Raw genomic sequence first — 15,084 nt, forward strand, 5'->3', positions numbered from 1 at the left:
ATTCTGTGGCTGAATTCATGTCAGTGAAGTGCTTGTATTAGCCATACTTCTTCTTCTTATTGTGCTATCTTCTATCGAAAGTCAGCGACCATCTTGGCGAACAAACTGCGCTCTTGTGCCAATCTGAGTTGTGCACTGCTCTTTCCTGTCCACATCTTGATGTTGTCAAACCATGATATTCTTTTTCTTCCTCTAGTTCTTTTGCCATCAATTCTTCCTACCAAAATAGTTTGTAGAAGTTGGTATTTGCTTTTTCTCATGATGTGGCCAAGATACGATGTTTTTCGTTTCTTGATTATTTGTACAAGATGTTTAGCTTTGCCAATGGATTTTAAGACATCTTCATTGGTAATTTTTTCTGTCCATGATATCTTTAGCATTCTTCTGTATAGCCACATCTCAAAGGCTTCGATTTTCTTGATGTTCATAAACATATACAAGTTCTGAGTAAAAACAGGGAAGTGAATAGATGGTATCAATGACAGAATATCAAAAATAAATATTATTAAAAGGTACTTGACATCATTAGCATTCAAGAATGTTGAGCAAAGCTAATATGAGGTAGTATGGTTACTTTAATAGAACATAGGTTTTGTTGTTCTGTTGATGTCAGGATGGCAGGAATAGGATCCAGAGGAAGACCCAGATCTAGGCAGCTAGATGTATTTTGTCGTTCTCTACAAGACCAAAATGTAAGATCTGACATTATCTCTTAGGATTCTGTGGCTGAATTCATGTCAGTGAAGTGCTTGTATTAGCCATACTTCTTCTTCTTATTGTGCTATCTTCTATCGAAAGTCAGCGACCATCTTGGCGAACAAACTGCGCTCTTGTGCCAATCTGAGTTGTGCACTGCTCTTTCCTGTCCACATCTTGATGTTGTCAAACCATGATATTCTTTTTCTTCCTCTAGTTCTTTTGCCATCAATTCTTCCTACCAAAATAGTTTGTAGAAGTTGGTATTTGCTTTTTCTCATGATGTGGCCAAGATACGATGTTTTTCGTTTCTTGATTATTTGTACAAGATGTTTAGCTTTGCCAATGGATTTTAAGACATCTTCATTGGTAATTTTTTCTGTCCATGATATCTTTAGCATTCTTCTGTATAGCCACATCTCAAAGGCTTCGATTTTCTTGATGTTCATAAACATATACAAGTTCTGAGTAAAAACAGGGAAGTGAATAGATGGTATCAATGACAGAATATCAAAAATAAATATTATTAAAAGGTACTTGACATCATTAGCATTCAAGAATGTTGAGCAAAGCTAATATGAGGTAGTATGGTTACTTTAATAGAACATAGGTTTTGTTGTTCTGTTGATGTCAGGATGGCAGGAATAGGATCCAGAGGAAGACCCAGATCTAGGCAGCTAGATGTATTTTGTCGTTCTCTACAAGACCAAAATGTAAGATCTGACATTATCTCTTAGGATTCTGTGGCTGAATTCATGTCAGTGAAGTGCTTGTATTAGCCATACTTCTTCTTCTTATTGTGCTATCTTCTATCGAAAGTCAGCGACCATCTTGGCGAACAAACTGCGCTCTTGTGCCAATCTGAGTTGTGCACTGCTCTTTCCTGTCCACATCTTGATGTTGTCAAACCATGATATTTTTTTTCTTCCTCTAGTTCTTTTGCCATCAATTCTTCCTACCAAAATAGTTTGTAGAAGTTGGTATTTGCTTTTTCTCATGATGTGGCCAAGATACGATGTTTTTCGTTTCTTGATTATTTGTACAAGATGTTTAGCTTTGCCAATGGATTTTAAGACATCTTCATTGGTAATTTTTTCTGTCCATGATATCTTTAGCATTCTTCTGTATAGCCACATCTCAAAGGCTTCGATTTTCTTGATGGTTGTCGCCTTCAATGACCATGTTTCAACTCCATAGAGCAGAATAGACCACACGTAGCATTTCAGCATTCGGCATCTGACTTCCATGTTTAGGTCTTTATTGCAGAATAGTGTTCTCATTTTCATGAAGGACTGCCGTGCAACTTCAATCCTTGTCTTTATATCTATTTCTGGATCCCACCGTTCATTAAGCCAGCAACCAAGATATTTATATCTTGACACTTGATCAATATTTTTCCCATTGAGTGTCAGTTTCATTGATGAGGCTGGATGTTTGCTGATGATCATGCATTTTGTCTTGTTGATGTTTATATTTATTCCCATTCTTTGGCTTTCTATGTATACTCTGTCAACAAGTTTTTGGAGATCCATAATGTTATCTGCAATTAGCACGGTGTCATCTGCATATCGTAGGTTGTTAACAATCTTTCCATTTATTGTGATTCCCTCTGGACATTCTTCCAATGCTTTTTTAAAGATTACCTCTGCATATATGTTGAACAGGAGTGGTGAGAGCACACATCCTTGTCTCACTCCTCTTTTGATGTTAATATCACTGGTAGTAATGTTGTCTAATTGAACGGTAGCTGACTGATTCCAATACAGATTTGTTATTAGTCTTATGTCTTGTTCGTCTAGCCTTATTTGTTGAAGGATTTCTATTAAGTTAGTGTGTCTGACTTTGTCGAATGCTTTTTCAAAATCTATGAAACACATAAAGACAGATTTCTGTTTTTCTATGCATTTTTGTATCAATATTTGGGTACAGAAAAGGGCCTCTCTAGTACCAAAACCATTCCGAAAGCCGAATTGTGTTTCACTTAGAGTTTCTTCACTTTTTCTATAAATGCGATTCTGAATTACTTTCAAAAATATTTTTACTGTTTGGCTCATTAGACTAATAAGTCTGAAGTCACCACAGGAATTCGCTTTGGGTTTCTTTGGGATAGTGATAAATGTAGATTTGAGCCAATCTGATGGAAATTCATCACTTTCATATATTTTATTAAATAGTTTTTCAAGAAGTTTGATGTTATCTGGTTCTATTAATTTTAAAAATTCTGTTTGCACACCATCTGGTCCACTGGCTTTTCCTGTTTTACTTGTTCGTATAGCATTCTCTATTTCGCATTTCATGATTGGTGGTCCTTGAATGTTATCTTTTATATTTATAGGCTTCTGTCTAGTATCATTGAAAAGTTCTGTTACATATTTTATCCAAATCTGTGCTTTATTCTCTTCTTCTAGAACTATTTTTCCATTTTCATCTCTTAGAGACACTATTTGCTTTTTCCTCAGTTTTCCGGAAATTTCGTTGATTTTCTTATACAGATTGAAATTATCATGTTTCTTCTGAAGCAGTTCAATTTCAGTACATAAATTTTTCATCCAATTTTCCTTGGCTTCTTTTATTTTTTTCTTGATGATGTTATGTGTTTCTGTATACCTGGCTAGGTCTTTGTTTTTATACATTCTTTTTGTATCAATAAGAGAAAGAATCTCATCTGTCATCCATTCCTGTCGTTTTATATTATTCACATAACCTACTTCTTCAATACTTGTTGTTACGATGGCATTCTTTAAGCTATTCCAAAGAGATTCCACACTTTCATTTTCTTCTATGTTAATCTGTTGTAATCGCAGGTTAAGCTGTGTCTTGGCACTTTTATTTATGTTCGGGTCTTTCAGTTTTTCTACATCAATTTTCTTTTTCTTCTTTTGTGATTTTTTAGCTGATTTTAATCTAAGACGTACTTCTGCAACTATGGGATTGTGGTCTGATGAGATATCTGCTCCAGGATAAGTCTTTGCACTCTTTATACTACTGTGGAATCTTTTATTTATCAGTATATAATACTGATAAATAAAAGATTGTTTTATTTATCAGTATCTTGAGGCGATTTCCAAGTGTACAGTCTTCTGGGTGAAAGTTTAAACCAGGTATTTGCTATTGTTAGATCTTCTTCCTGACAGAATTGGACTAGGCGATCTCCTCTGTCATTTCTGGTGCCTAAGCCATGTTTGCCAACAGTTTCTCCATCACCCCCTCTTCCCACTTTTGCATTGAAGTCACCCATCACTATGTTTATATCATGTTTCTTTGTTAGGTGTTCATAAAACTCTTCAACATCTTCTTCACTTTTGTCAGCTGTGGGTGCATAAGCTTGGATGATATTTATGTTAACGGGGTTTCCCTTAAGTTGTAACAGCATTATCCTTTCAGAAAATGGAATCCAATTTATTACTGATTTATTGATTTCTTCATCTACTATTACAGCTACACCATGTCGATGTTTGTTCTCATCATTCCCAGAGTAATACATTGTCATATTATCTTGTTGACACTTTCCAGATCCTGGCCATCTTGTCTCGCAAATTCCCAAAATCCGGATGCCCAGCCTCTTCATTTCTCTTGTGGCATTTCTTAATTTGCCAGCTTCATACAGAGTTCTGACATTCCAAGTTGCAATTTTAAAAGTGGACACCATTTTGAGCGCGGAGATTCTTCACACCCCTGTCCCATTTAAGGGACGCCGGGAACTTGGGGCCAATTGTAAGGGTTTGCTCGCCATGGTGGTTGTTCTGGAGATAAGGTAGAGCAGTAGTTTCTCCATTTGCTTTCTGCTCCGCAGTATTACAGACGTACACAATATAATCATATTGCCATCTGCAAATCTCTGATTACAAGCTTTTCCGTCATCATTTGGCTTCAACCTTGTGTCAGTACTGACAATGCTGCTTCCCAATGTCAGGGGCAGTGACCCCAGCAGGTACTTATTTAATGGCGGCACTACTCGCCATGTCACCGAGTTGTCATTGGGCTTTGTGAGGTTTTAAGTGAGACAGAGTTGCCACTTCTGCTCCCCCATGCCCTGATAGCTCAGTCGCTGTTGGTCCATGGCTGCTTATTCGCCAGATTGCTCTACTTATATCGCAGCTAACCTCCATATCTGAAGGCTGTTCCCTGATCCACCACCTGGGGACGCACCCGGTAGTAGTCAGCTCTGCCCCGGGTTTTTATTACCTTAATCCTGCCAGGTTTTGCATAAATTATGGTATACTTAATTCAGAAGAAATATAAAATTGATGGGATTACAAATTAGAAGCAAATACAGCATTCAAACAATAGTAAAGGAATAAGAGTTAACTGATTTAATAATTATATACATGTTGTAATATCATATGCAGATAGTATTGTCATGGTGAAAGCATGATGTAAATCATATTTTTTTGTCTGTATAGTTTTCATAGTTCAGATATTTGATGAGGGAGGACTAGATCAGATACGAAATGTCTGATTTTTATTACATTGGGTTGGGGTGTATAGCATTTAGAAGGCTTCCTTAAATTTATGGATATAATCATTGTAGGCAATACAGGCAAAGGGACTCCTGGGAGTACTGGTCAGAAATTAATGATGGTGGCAGCACAGATGTTTATAGTTATGCTTGACAGTATTAAACAACACCAAGAACAAACAAGATATTTATTAAACAGTTGTTATCTTGCTGGATTTCAAATCAGCATCATCAGGCTGTCATAATACAGAGGAAGTGAACATAATGTTGGATAAAAAGAAGTTTACGACAGCCGGGTGGGAGTTAATTATTAAATTGTAATTAATTATGAGAGACTTCAACTACACTGCCACATGGAGGGAAAGAAATGAAATTTTACATACTTTCAAACCTCCAATCCGCATGTGATGAGGGTCTATTAACAGTCTAGCAGCATCTAAACTGCATGAAAATAATTGTAACCTTTGACCTTAATGTTGATTTCAAAGGCATTCTTACCTACAGATTTTCTAAATTTTTATCTAACCTACTCCATCCTCACAATGGTCCTTACATTTCTTTGATAAAAAATTTGCACAGAATTTTCCTCAAAAATAAAATATATAAAACTCAAATCTCCAGATATTAATGTTGGCTTCTTTGACTCTGTATCTCATAAGAAATATTCCTCATACTGATATTAGAACTTTAATCCAAGAATTTCCATCTTATATTACAGATTTATTTAAGAAGATTATTGGTTTCTTCATGATGACCAAGCAGGATTATTAAGTAAAAAGGCAGAGTAGGTTGAAGAATCAGAAAGAATATTTTTGAAATATAATCAGCATGTTTATAACTACTGCATCACCTTTGTCTGCCTTAAAGATAATGATGTCCTTGTTTCATCTTAGATTATAGAGTCTTTCAGAATTAACAATTTGTTTTATTTCTTTATTTTTGACATGTCAGATGATGAGAGAAGGACTGCAGCTTTGAACCTAAAGTCATTTGCAGTGTTCCATGGAAGTTATGAAGACTTTTTTTGATGTGCATAAAATGTCAGTTTTTGGGATTTGAAATATAATCAGCATGTTTATGATAACTAATGCATCACCTTTATCTGCCTTAAGGATAATGATGTCCTTGTTTCATCTTAGATTGTAGAGTCTTTTAGAATTAATGATTTAATTAATTTCTTTCTTTATTTTGTAAATTTATTTAATGGCATAATTAAAGCTTTTTTAATGAGTGTTCAAGATATTAATGATCACATTTTTTTTTTTTTTTTTTTAAATCTGGGAAGGAAATGTCATCTTTTAATTTATTTATATAGGAATTTTTTCTTTAGTTATTTATAGAGGAAACGAAAGTGAGGTTATATGAATAGTTCAGCATGTTGTTGATATTATGGAAAGCTAATTTAATAAAATTAGCAAAAGAGCAAGGTAAGTCAATTTTTTTTTTTTTTTTTTTGCAATCTCAATGCTAACAGAAATTTAAGAGATTTCTTCTCTTTCTCACAACCTTAAATTCTGTTAATATACCTTGGAAGGTCAGAATATTGGCATTCACTACATGCCTCTTCAAGGTCCACCATTTACCTCGTAGCCACTGAGGAGAACGGACACTAAAAAAAGCAAAAGAAATCCTATACATACATACATACATACATATATATATATATATAAGTAGAAAGTATTTTATCTTGGGTATAATAAATGTTAAAGATACCAAGCTATTTTAAACCTGGTTTTACTCCATTTCCCAAGTAAGCAAACAGACAAATAAGTCAAGTTTGCACCTGCACGTATTGCAAGTCTAGGTGACCCACAAAGTAGTGCAAGTCTAGGCAACTCGTGGTAAAGGTGGAATAAGCTCTGATCACTATTCTTAATATTTACCCTTAATGCAAAGCCCATCTCCTTGAGGAGATGTATGATGCTATGCATTAAAGGCAAGGGGCCACTACCCAGACCGGTTTCGACGTTTATTGAGGTCTCATCAGTGAGAGCCAGGCTTAATAATACCAAGGTTAAGTAATACAGAGCTTATAAGTATTTTACCAAAACAAGTCACCATAAGCTGCTTTGACCTTATTAAATAAAAATCTCAGGATGAGAGATAGATGTAGAAAGATTTTTACCTTGGGTACAATATATGTTAAAGATGCCAAGCTATTTTAAACTTGGTTTTACTCCATTTCCCAAGTAAACAAACAGACAAATAAGTCAAGTTTGCGCCTGAATGTATTGCAAGTCTAGGTGACCCGCAAGGTAGTGCAAGTCTAGGTAACTCGTGGTAAAGAAGGTCAAAGCACCTTATGGTAACTTGTTTTGGTAAAATACTTATAAGCTCTGTATTACTTAACCTTGGTATTTCTAAGCCTGGCTCCCACTGATGGATAGCATGTTGCAGAGGTGCTATTCACTATTTTTTTCCCATTGTTGAAACATGACTGTATTATGGAGAACAACATCAGGTTTACAGTTAATGTGCACTGTGGTAAATAAAGTAAGGTACTGCATTGTTTACATTGTACATAAATGCCTTAGAAGATTCAATCTGTCCAAAAATTATTGGTGTTATGGAAACATAGTTGAAAAAGGATGACATAGGAACAGAACAGAAATTAAGGAAGAGTAGTATATTCATATTAGAAGGTAAAAATAGTAGTATTATTAATGGAAGCAGAAAAATAGATCCCCACTGGACAGAAAATTAGAATGTTGTTGTCGTATGGGGGTTCCCCTCCCATTTCCTCCACCATCCCTTAGGACTGGTTAAACCCTCCTAATGAGGAATTTAGTATGTATTCTGTGACTGTAGATCCGTGACTGTTCATGGGCTGGTATGCCAGTTCTGAGGGACGGAAAACCTGACTTTCCAGGTGAAAAAACCTCTACCTCCGTATGAGACTGGTTAACAGAAAATTAGAATAAAAAAAATAAAGAAAAAGTGCATGACTCATGGTCAACAACAATCCCCACAGAGCTTTCTAACTTCACTTCACCAATATACATGCCCTCAACTCCAACAGTGTTTGCTACCATCTCCCATCTACAAAAAAACAATTCTCATGTACTACTCACCTTGACTTTACCAATTGCACACTTTTTTTTGATATCCAATGGTATATATTCAATACATTCAATATGTATGCCTGCGTGAATATACTGAATATATTCACTCAGTCATACCATGCCAGAGAACATCCAACCTAAAATCACTTGATACTGGCCTTCTTTTGATGAAAATCTCTCTGCTCCACTTAGTCAATTTAATTTGCAGTCTCTATCACTCTCACTATGCTACTAACCACTTTGAATCCTTTGACATCCTCTACTGAAACATTGATTTTCTTTAGTCCCACTTTCCTAGCATCAAAATTATCTTCCATCATACCTTGTAGAGCATCAATCTCCAATGTCCTTAATTACAGTATGTTTCAAGCATTGATCTGATCAATGAGGTGTGGATATCTTATCAATTTCAATGCCATAAAAATGCAGTTCTGCCTTAATTCTCACAAAAAAGAATTTTCTTCCAGTAATAACTTGAACAACACTCAAATCTCTAAAGAAGATGAGATTTCTCTTCTTAGAAAGAAATCATGCCTCCTGGTATAAACACATCACAATCATTGCCATCTCAGCTTCCAAAAAACTAGGATCATTACACAAAAAACTTTTGTGTAATGGTTTCCTACATGTTCTGTGTTTTAGTTATGTAATAGTTCATTTTTACCCCTTCATTGTATTTTTTTTTGTTCTTCCTAACAGAAGAAGCCACTAGCACATGTGGTGAAACTAGTCAGTATAATCATCTGTACTATTACGGCCTAATAAAACCCAATGTCAGTTAGTTTACATTAGATTTTCTTTTGTTCAAAAATTCTACTTACTTGTTATAAATAATCTTCATTATGCAGATGACACTGCATTGTTTGCTGAGAAACAGGAAATTACAGAAGTTAACAGAATAAAAACACTGAACGAAAACACAGAGTAAAAAATATAACCTTATATTTTATAGATGCTAGTAGGTAGAGAGAGAGAAATATATTCAAAGTTAAAAATTAAAGTAGAAAACCAAATTATAGAACAAGTCAAATATTATAATTATTTAGGACACTTAATTGTAGAGGATGCAAAACGTAACAGATTAGATTAGGCGATGAATAGAATGAAGAATATGCTAATATCACAAGAAATAAGGGAAAAAAACTTGATTAAGAATGATTAAACACTTTATTTGGTTTACTTTTCTCTATGGAGCAGAAACATGGATAATAAATAAGGAAGAGAGAAGAATTGATGCTCTTGAGATGTGGATGTACATAAGAGCACTGAAGATCTCATGGATTCAGAAGAGATGAAATAAAGCTTTGTTGATGATAAGTACTAAATGGAACTAATAAAGAATAGACAAGAAAGAAAAATATCATGTGGGTAATATTGTGAGGCATGTCTTTAAAAAAATTTATTAGAGGAAAGAGTTGAAGATAAGCAAAAGAAAAGAAGACAGCAACACGCATGGTTCAAAAATGTACTATACTGGCCAGGCCTGAACTACACAGAGAGCAGATCAAAAGAAAGAGAGAGAGAGAGAGAGAGAGAGAGAGAGAGAGAGAGAGAGAGAGAAATAGTTGGCAATCGATAATAGCCAACCTCCTGGACAGAGATGACATTTGACAGGACAGGATTATGAAAGATATTCTTAAAAGTTTTCAATTTATTATTACAGGAAAACCTCGCTTAACTCAAGTTCGATATGCACGACAATCAGTTAGTGCGAGTGAGTGAAATGATACTATTTCCTGCTTTAAGCGAGTGATTAATCAGTTAACGTGATTTTTTTATGCTATGCGAAATTTTACGTTTGCAAAATTTTTTGTTGCCAATCTATAGCGAGCAGAAAAGCTGGAAGTCACTAAGAGACATGAAAGTGACACTAGTAATACAACGATTGTGTGAGACTTGGGATGCAGCAAGTCTACAGTTCAGACTATACAACAGCAAAGAATACAAAGAACAAGGAAAAGTTGCTACTGCCTCTTTAAGCATGCAGATCACCCAAAATAGAAGCCATTTAATGATCAAGATGGAGCATCTTCTATCACTCTGGATTGAGGATCATAACCAAAAAAGAATACCTCTTAGTACAGGCGATTTTCACACAAAAGCTCTCAATATTTTCACCTCACTGAAAGAGACCAAATTTCAAGAGGAATGAGAAAGCTTTACTGTGAGTTAAGGATGGTTTGACCATTTTAAAAATCGAACTGGACTGCATAACGTACGAATAACTGGGGAATCTGCTAGTGCTGATAAAGATTCTGTAAGACAATCTAAAGATCATCTTATGCTTTTATTAGGAGGCAATGCAGAAGGCGACATTGAACTCAAGCCTATGTTAGTTTATCATGTGCAAAATCCAAGATCTAACATTACTGAAGAAATCAGCACAATTGGAAAAGAACTTTGTGAGACACTTGCTCGATTCCCATTCAGAACAGTTAAGCGAGAATGATCTCCTTCAACTAGAAGAACAGCATGCATATGAAGAAGATAAGGAGTGCTAACAAGAAGATAATGTTATGACTAAGAAGCTAACTGCAAAAGAACTTGAGCTACTTTTCAATCACATTGAGTGTGCTAATGGGATTTTGTTTGATGCTGATCCTAATATGGAACAAAGCTTCAAAGTCTGCCAAATTCTTGATAAAGTGATCGAAAATTGCATGAAAAGATTAAAAAATCAAGCACGATTCAAACATCTTTACTTAATTTTCTTTTGAAAAAAGTAGCTCAATCAAATGTTTAGACATTAAATAAAAATTATTTAAGCAATTGATTTTTATTAACTTTGATGATTTTATCCTCTAATATAACTTATACTGTAATTTTTTCCCCCCAAATTTATGTTAACTGATGGATGAATTATAATTATCCTATTGTTTACTGTATTTGCTTAACACAATTTCACTTAGTACACATTAATGGATGGATTATGAAATGTGTGAGGAGATGCGAGTACAGTTTGTTAATGTGCGGAATGAGTTTGAGGGACGAAGTGAGCTGTATGGGAGTGATGGACTGCATTTGAGTGGTTATGGTGTGAGTCGCTTGGAGAGACTGCTGCTGGAAGGTAGAGAAGTGAATAGAGAGAATGAATCAGATCGAGAGGGGAGTGATGTGGAAGAGCAGGTGAGAGTAAGACAGGAGAGATTGAAGAGGTGGATATGAATGGGGAAGTGAGTGGTATGAGTATAGAAAATGAGAGAGGGGGGTGTGCAAGAGGAGCAGGGAAACGGGGAGGCTCAGGGTGAACAGGGGTACACAGCATGAGAAAGGTGGATGCTCCAAGAGAAGGCGAGAGCATGTGTAGGCAGGAAAGGAATGGGATGACCAGGGATCAAGAGAAAACAGTTGAAATTGAAAAGGGTTCTAAAATGAAGAAGCAGAAAGGGAAATGGCCCCAGTCGAGCATGGGGAGATCACGTCGAGTGAGTGGTATCAGTGGAACTAGCTGTAGATCCCAAAATGAGCTGTTGTGTTTGTATACAAATGCTAGAAGTATAAAAAACAAGGCAGATGAAATGGTTGCACTAATTGCATCTGTTCACCCAAAGATTGTTGGAATAAGTGAGACATGGTTGGAAGAGGATGACATCCTGACAGGAATAGAGATGGAAGGGTATGATGTGTTTCGTGAAGATAGAAGGGGTAAAAAGGGAGGGGGAGTGCTATTGATGAAAGAGTTATGTCGATACAAAGTAGAGATGCAAGACGGAAATAGTACCAGTGGTTTTGAGGCAGTATGGTGTGAGATAGAGGTGAATGGAATGAAATACTTGGTGGGATGTTGATATAGACCAGGTAATGTGGATGGTGGTGATAGTGAAATGTATAGTCAAATTAGCCAAGCAAATAAGAAAAGGGTGATCATTATGGGATAATGATGAGATAGCAACTGGAAGTAAAGAAAATGAGTTTCTTGAGTTTTTGAGGGATAACTACCTCAGACAGTACGTAACAGAGCGCACACAAGGATTAAGGGTCTTGGATTTGGTCATCTCATCAGAGGATGTAATTATAAATGAGTTGTCAAATCATCCACCAATTGGTGAGAGTGACCATGAGGTGATTACTTGGGTGGTTGCCAGCAGTGCGAGGACCCCTGTGAGAAAAGGGTATATGTGGAACTACAAGAGGGGCAATTATGAAGAGCTCAGGAGACAGATTGCGGGTGTAGTGTGGAATGAGGAGTTAGCTGGAAAAGAGATCAATGCAGCTTGGGGGATTTTCAAAAACAATCTAGTAGATGTAATGTCTAAATGTATTCCAAGGATGAGAAGGTTAAATAAGGTAGGTGTGAGATGGATGAATAAAGAGACTAAGCATGCAATACAGAGAAAAAGGGCATTGTGGAGGCAGCATAAGAGAAGTGGAAATAACCAATTTCATGAGGTCTACAAAGACCAGGCAAGGAGGGTGACTTGGTGAGAGTAGCTAAAGAGAGATATGAACAGCAGTTAGCTAATGAAGCCAAAAAGAATCCTAGGAAGTTCTTTCGATATGTAGCCAGCAAAAGAAAGAATGATTATGGAAGGATGACATTGATTGGAGAAAATGGTATAAAGACAGCTATTGTGGAAGATATAGTGGAGATACTTAATGAGCAGTTCATAAAGATCTTTCAATCTTGTGAATGTGACTTCATGGAGAGATTGAGAGCAGTTGATGATGGGGAGGAGAGACTGACTGTAAGTGAGCAAGAGGTGTTTGGGGAGTTGAGTAAACTAGATGTAAATAAGGCTGTGGGACTTGATAATATATCACCGCCTATTCTAAAGGAATGTGCCAGGGAGTTGACACCTGCCTTGACTTTTTTTAATACGAGTCTTGCACTTGGTCAAGTTCCTAAGGAATGGAAGGAGGGCAAGATCGTGCCACTTCATAAAGGAGGTGATCGAACTCAAGCATCAAACTATAGGCCTATCTGTGTGTCAGGTGTTGCGGTTAAGTTGTTGGAGAAGCCTGTGAGAACTAGGATCCAGAGTTGGGTTGACAACAATGGTATTATCTTCGATGGACAGCATGGATTTGCTAAAGGAAGGTCATGTTTTAGTAATCTACTTACTTATTACAATAAAGTGACTGCTTCCTTGGACAGAGGAAAAGGATACACAGTAATATACTTGAATTTCGCAAAAGCTTTTGATAGAGTACCTCATGATAAGTTGACAGTCAAACTAGAGCATATGGTGTAGGATATTAGATTAGTGCATTGGATTGGAGACTGGCTATCTGATAGGTATCAACAAGTTGTGTATGGGGGGTGCGATATCCAGGAAAATGAAAGTCACCAGTGGAGTGCCTCAGGGGTCTGTTTTAGGGCCATTACTGCTTAACTTGTATATTAATGATATTGGTGAAGATTTGGATGGAGATATTCAGTTGTTTGCAGATGATGCAAAGTTGGGACGAACCATAAAGAGTAGTGAAGATGTTGTGGCCTTACAAGAAGACTCGAATAAATTGAGTGATTGGGCACGGAAATGGGGATGTGAGTTCAATGTTGCAAAATGTAAGGTTTTAAAATTTGGAAAACAAAGATGGGATGCAGAATTTATGCTTCGTGAGAATATATTGTTGGCGGTAGAGGAAATAAGAGATCTGGGGTGATAGTGGATAAGGATCTAAAATTTAGCAGACACTTTGCCAAAATTGTGAAGACAACACAAAGGCTTCTGGGAATGATGCGAAGGACACTGACGTGTAGAAGTAGGGAGATTCTTGTTCCGTTGTATAAGGCTTTGATTAGGCCACACATGGACTATTGTGTCCAGATTTGGTCACCAGGTTTTCAGAAGGATGAAGAGATGTTGGAAAGGGTCCAAAGGCAACTGACTAAGGCAGTTTCTGACCTCTGGAATGTCAAGTATGAGGAAAGATTGAGAAGATGTAATTTGCAGAGTCTGGTGGACAGGAGGAAGAGGAGAGATATGATAGAGACCTACAAATTGGTAAGGGGTTGTTATAGGATCAATGGTGGAGAAGTTCTATGAGAATAGTGGGAGATAAGGGGAGAACCAGAGGTCATCCCTGGAAACTGTATAAAGAGGTTGTGAGTAGGGGAGTGAGAGGCAGGTTTTTTTCGTGCAGAGTTGTGAATGATTGGAATGCCTTGCCTGAGGGTGTGGTGTTTGCAAGGAGTTTGAGTGTGTTTAAGACACGGTGAAATGTGTGTGTGTGTGTGTGTGTGTGTGATGAAAGGACCTCCCAGATGAGTCTTTGACTCCATGAGGTCTTGGGGTAATAATAATAATAATAATTAATCACATTAAGTGAGGTTTTCCTGTAATATTCATTCCATTAAATTCCAAATACCAATTTATACATTTTAACTCTCTAGCCATACTTTCAAAATTAGCATTCTTATAAATTCTAGATCTTCTGCTTCTTTATTATGCCTTCCCCACTTAATTTTAAAGAAAATTGCATGACAAGATGAAAAAATCAAACATGATTCAAACATCTTTACTTAATTTTCTTTTGTAAAAAAGTAGCCCCAGGCATGCCTCAGGTACAGGGTGGGTCCGCAGCTGGTAGATAGCGGAACGGCTTGCAGATATGTAAGCTAGCTGCAATGAGCAGAAATCTGAGCAGCCCTGAACTGAGGCAGTAGTGCTAATAGGGCACTACCAAACATTGTAACATGGTCTGGTCATTATATAATGGTCATACCGTATCGTTCGTCACACGGGTTACCAAGGGATGAGTTTGAGTTTTAGGCAGAGGGACCCATCTGAAAAATATGTTACAGTCTCCCTTAGACACCATTCCTCAGCACTCTGCTAGAGAAAACTCCATTAATGGGCCTGCTACTTGTTTGGAGAGGTGTTTAGGGGAAGCACAAAGAAATGGTACTGCAAAAGGACGGAA

General features: G+C 36.7%; 1 protein-coding gene across 4 annotated transcripts in view; it reads right to left on the bottom strand.

The window, feature by feature from the left end:
- LOC150108479 (cyclin-D-binding Myb-like transcription factor 1) overlaps positions 1-15,084 on the bottom strand; it is a 357,130-nt gene that overhangs the window by 47,742 nt on the left and 294,304 nt on the right. For all 4 annotated transcript variants that reach the window (XM_090415885.1, XM_090415883.1, XM_090415884.1 and 1 more), the window contains one exon: positions 6,682-6,764. In XM_090415885.1, the coding sequence (XP_090272011.1) occupies positions 6,682-6,764 (83 nt within the window). The remainder of the gene's footprint in view (positions 1-6,681; positions 6,765-15,084) is intronic.

Source organism: Typopeltis vanoorti, chromosome 3 (genome assembly GCF_054136105.1).
Source record: "Typopeltis vanoorti isolate ZY-2024b chromosome 3, IOZ_Tvanoo_1.0, whole genome shotgun sequence".
Classification (NCBI taxonomy): Eukaryota; Metazoa; Arthropoda; class Arachnida; order Uropygi; family Thelyphonidae; genus Typopeltis; species Typopeltis vanoorti.